A 4,418-nucleotide genomic window follows, 5' to 3' on the forward strand; every position below is an offset into this window, starting at 1 on the left:
GAAGGGTCACCACAGACACGGTACAGGCAGTTCTGTTGCCGTCGCACCTTCAGAGTTGTCCACTTCTTGCGTGTCCAGCCGCCTGTCGGGCTCGAATGTTGGTTCCCGTCCTTCTTTTCCCTCTTGGCAGCAGACACTTGTCGCTTCTTCTGCTGAACCGTCTCCGTATCCTATTTTTCCCCCTGCTTCTTCCATGCCCATCCTTCTTAATCCCACCCGTTCACGTTTGTCCAGCCCTCGGTCGCTGCTTCCATCTTCTCTGCCCGAGTCAACTCTCCAATGTGCGTCGTCAGCACCCCTTTGTTCTGCTCCTTGTACCACACTGTCAGCCTCATGTCCGTCCTTTTCCGGCAAATCTCGCGATTCTTCCGGAGACAGCAGCAGCAGCGCGCTGAGCTCTCAGCGGACGAGGTGCCCCTCGGAGGGTCTCTCTCGTGCCAGGTTTCCGAAGGGGAAATTGCCGGTGACAGACACCGAAGCAGTGCTCCCCTCACATGTTGCTCAGAAAGGAAACAATTTTCTGAGTGAGAGGACTGCGATTTGTGATACCACCCCGTGCCAGGAATGTCGTCCCCCCGGCCCCCTCCAAGCTGAAGACAAACCACCTTTCACTACACAACATCAGAACGAAGGGGATAGAAAGAAAAAAGAGGGGAGCGGCGTCTCGCCAGGCGCGGGTGAAGGCGAATTCTCCTCGTTGCCAGAGTCGCCCACACCCACTAGCCAGTCCAGGCTATGCATTTCAGTAGATAGTTCACGTGGGAGTCTTCTAGAGAGAAGAGAAAACTCTTTGCTTACTCCGTGGGAGGGTGTCCAAGCCAATCGTGGTAGCGTTAGCTTACCACTCGAGCAGTCCAGGATCTCGTCGTGTGACTCGGTGTCTGAAAGTACGACGATAACAGCCGGGAGCAAGGTGAGTGGAAGGAAGGGGGAGTCATCGTATGCCCTTAGAACGACAGCGGAGACGCGGATAAGGGAGGAGAGGGAGAGGGAGGCCAGGAAAGGCGACCCCTTGAGGGAAGTGTCTTCCAGGTCGTCCGATTCTTCGTCGTCTTCTGAAAGTCTGACTACACCTCCGTCAGCACGCGCGCCAGCGTTGTGCCCTCTTACTGAGTTGGCCGATTCGCTTCATTCGGACCTGTCAAAGTTGTCGGGTCCCTTGTCTTACCATTCATCTGGCTGCTCGCGGAACTCCTCACCCTCTTCAGTCCCGTCATGTTCTGCTACGGAATCTGTAACGCTCTTTTCTTCTGATGTATCGTCGAGCTCTCCGTCCCCCGAATCGTCTTCAGCTTCTTGTACGTCTTTGTTAACTCCATACGGGAGACCGCGTTTGTCAGTGATGAATGCACATCGTCTGTTCCCTCCGAAACCGACGCTTTTTCCTTGCACTGTCCGACAGCAGGCTGAGCTCTATGTACAGGTGCTGCATGCAGCAGCCTCGTTCCGACCTGCTTTCTGTGGACCGAAACGCCACGCACAATTAATCTCGTTCCACATTTCTCACCTGCAGAAGGCAGCTTCTCAAGAAGACCTGGCGCCGTACGAGACCGTGTTTTCTCCTCTCTTTCGTGTTGCTCGCCTCTCTTCGACTCGTGTCCTACCTGTCCCAGGGTTTGCTGAGTGGCTCATTCAGCAGAGCGCTCGACCCGAGGATAGTAAAAAAGTACATGGCGAGGATCAGAACGGAGGGAGCTACGGAAGTCTCCTGAGTGCTTCGAGTGTCCGAGGCGAGGCGAGTCTCATGTCACAACGGGGAGACTTACACCTCCAGTCTAGGACACCGTTATGTCACAAACAAATCATACCGATTCACGATTATTCTACGTTTGCTTTACTTCATTCTGAATCATCTAAAACTTGCAGTCGAGTGCGTGAGGGCTCAGTGGCGGGAACGGAACATCAGGGTTCGCCGGAACGTTTCGTGCACTCCCCGTTCCTTCTACACGATCTTGGTCATCCACTGGGAGGGGCCAGGCTATCTCCTACATACATCGGTCGGTCCAGCCTTTCTTCATCGAAGGAGGGCGAGGGCCTGCCCGCGCTGGTGCCATCGGCACCAGCTTCTTGCTCAGCAGCACAGGAGGCAGATAATGGTTTTCTATCTCCTGTGCTGGAGGAAGTGTATAATCGGTTGCACTCGTTATTTTGTGACCTGAAGTCAGTTCATAGTTTTCGCCTTACGCCGGAGCCTTCAGAAGGCCTTCTGGGTATGCCCATGTCAGCCCAGGCAGCGACGTCTTCACGCCCTACCTGGTCCGCGGCCAGCCCCCTTTTCAGGAGTTCTTCGCGGTCATTAGGTGCCCATACCTCCCGTGGTCTATCAGCCGAAGGAGGATCGCATGTTCTGCGCGATGGCACGGTAACGGCTGAGGCTGGTCCTCATGATAAGCGGTCGGCAGGAAGTTCAGGAGGGCGTGGAGCTGGTGCTGGTGTCTCTACGGCTTCTCGCGTGGCCAGCTTTGCAGAAGGACTCCCCTTAACTCAACGTTTTTACAGAACACAGTCCGCGACTGTAGCGAACCCGGACGGCGGCCTTCGACTGTTCTTCCCTTCTTCAGATTTGGCGAAGATGATGCGAAGAAGCGTTGGCGGTCCAGCTGAAGAAAACGGTCCGGACTCATTCTCCCTTACCCGTACATCTTCACTCGGTTCTTCCTCAGCTGTCGCTTCACCCGGGGGTCTGGATAACAGGGGGGAAGATGCGTCTTCGGAAAAGACCCACGAGGATGGCTGGGTGCAAGCGTCTTCGTCAGGAGACACGCAAGCGGCGCCGACGTCTGCTAGAGGGCAGGGCACGCTTGCGCCGTCCGAAAGAATCCTGAAGAGCCAGCAACCTCGGTTAACCGCCGTGAATCTCTTGACTGCTCCCCCTCTTTCTCAATTGGTTCATCCCACCACGTTCCAGGCTGGAAGTATACCTGGTGTGGGAACAGGGGTCGCTTCGCGGACGATTTTGCCCCTGTGTTCGGCAGTCAGCGTCTCTGATGCGGTTTTTGGCCTCCACAATTTCTCCCCAGCGGCTTTGACTGATGCGAGAAACCAGTCACTGCTCACTTTTCTGTCATGCCTTCCCCCTGTCTGCACTCTGTCTTCAGCTACTCCATCGCAGGTCGTCTCTCCAGTCAGTCAGCAGAGCTCCATACCCCGTCCTGACCTGGTTCCAACAAGCCTTCAGTCTGTAGTATCATATCTGTCTTCCACTGCGCCGGCCTGCGGTGTAGCAGTGCCCTCCGACTCCCAGTCTGTAAAGAATGATGCAAGCACCGTTGTTCGAGGACGCGTCAGTGCCGACCAAATAGCAGACCAGTCAGCAGTATCTGCTACATCGTTACCGTTCCTCTCCTCAGTTCTTTCTACTTCTCCAATGGGAGGAGGCTCTTTGGGTAGGCTGCCTGTAGTACAGCCTCAGAGTGAGAACGAGGGAGTGCATGGTGTACGAGACGTTAGTGGGGGACTCGGAACTGGCAGTTCGCAGATCGCTGCGAGCGTAGCAGAAAGCAGCCTCTCCTCTTGTCCTGACGAGTCGGGACTACTAAATCTTCCCTCACCATCACTTCCTCAGGGAATTTCCTCAAGATTGGTTTCGCCATCTGCAGAGGCTGTCCCCCCAGCGCCTCGCGAGAAGGCGGCAGCGGTTTCTCCTGAGGCGACGTCTTCAACACCCGGAGAACCGCCGAAGGAGAGGCAGAATGTACTGGCAGTGTCACTCGGTAAGCCTGCTGAAAAATATCAGAAATCCTGTCAGACCTCTCCCTCCCAAGCAGATGGAGCGTGTGGGGGACAAAAAACTTTGACCCCCCGCGTAGCTGATGTGAAAGAAAAGGAGATCGGGAAATCACTTGCGTGTCGGCAAGAGGCTAGGACACTCGGGGAGGGAGCAAAGTCCACAAAGGAAGGGGGTGAACCTCCCTCCGAAGTCCGTAGTCAATCTCTGCAACTACACGTCGTTGACCTCACTTCGGACCGGCTGCATTGTAGTTCTCGAAATTTCTTACATCCTCCCGTGTCAGTCCCCGTCTCCAACTCTACGTCCATGCCCAGTACCACTCCATCAAGTTCTTTTCATGGACTTGCCTCTCGTCTTCCCGTTCTTAAAGGGGTCTCGCCGGCCCCCTTCTCGTTCTCTGCGCCGTGCTCAATCTCCACTCCAGGCGTTCTGATACAGCGGGCTGCTGCCGATGCGAATGCCTCTTCTGTCACGATCCGGCCTGCACCCGCTGTCGGGACAACTTCAGCGAACCCGGCTGCATCTCCAGACTCTCTCTCCTCCACTGGTGGTACCACGAAAAGTTTTGACATCAACTTGAGTGAAACAACTAGTGCCTCTGCGTCCTCGTGCTGTCGGCCCCGGGTCCTTCCCTCGCTGACCTGTCTCCAGGCAGGTGTTTCATCCCTATTGCCGGCCCCCCCCCCCC

The 4,418-nt window shown here is 55.7% G+C and overlaps 1 protein-coding gene across 1 annotated transcript; it reads left to right on the top strand.

Moving 5' to 3' along the window:
- Positions 1-10: 10 nt before the first annotated feature.
- On the top strand, positions 11-4,407 carry CSUI_010627 (ap2 domain transcription factor ap2viia-5; the record flags this gene model as incomplete). The annotated part of the gene is made up of 1 exon (XM_068070730.1): positions 11-4,407. A coding segment is annotated over exon 1 (4,212 nt), but the record flags the coding sequence as incomplete, so codon positions are not given.
- Between the last annotated feature and the right edge of the window lie 11 nt (positions 4,408-4,418).

This window comes from Cystoisospora suis (assembly GCF_002600585.1).
Source record: "Cystoisospora suis strain Wien I chromosome Unknown contig_7884, whole genome shotgun sequence".
Taxonomy (NCBI): Eukaryota; Apicomplexa; class Conoidasida; order Eucoccidiorida; family Sarcocystidae; genus Cystoisospora; species Cystoisospora suis.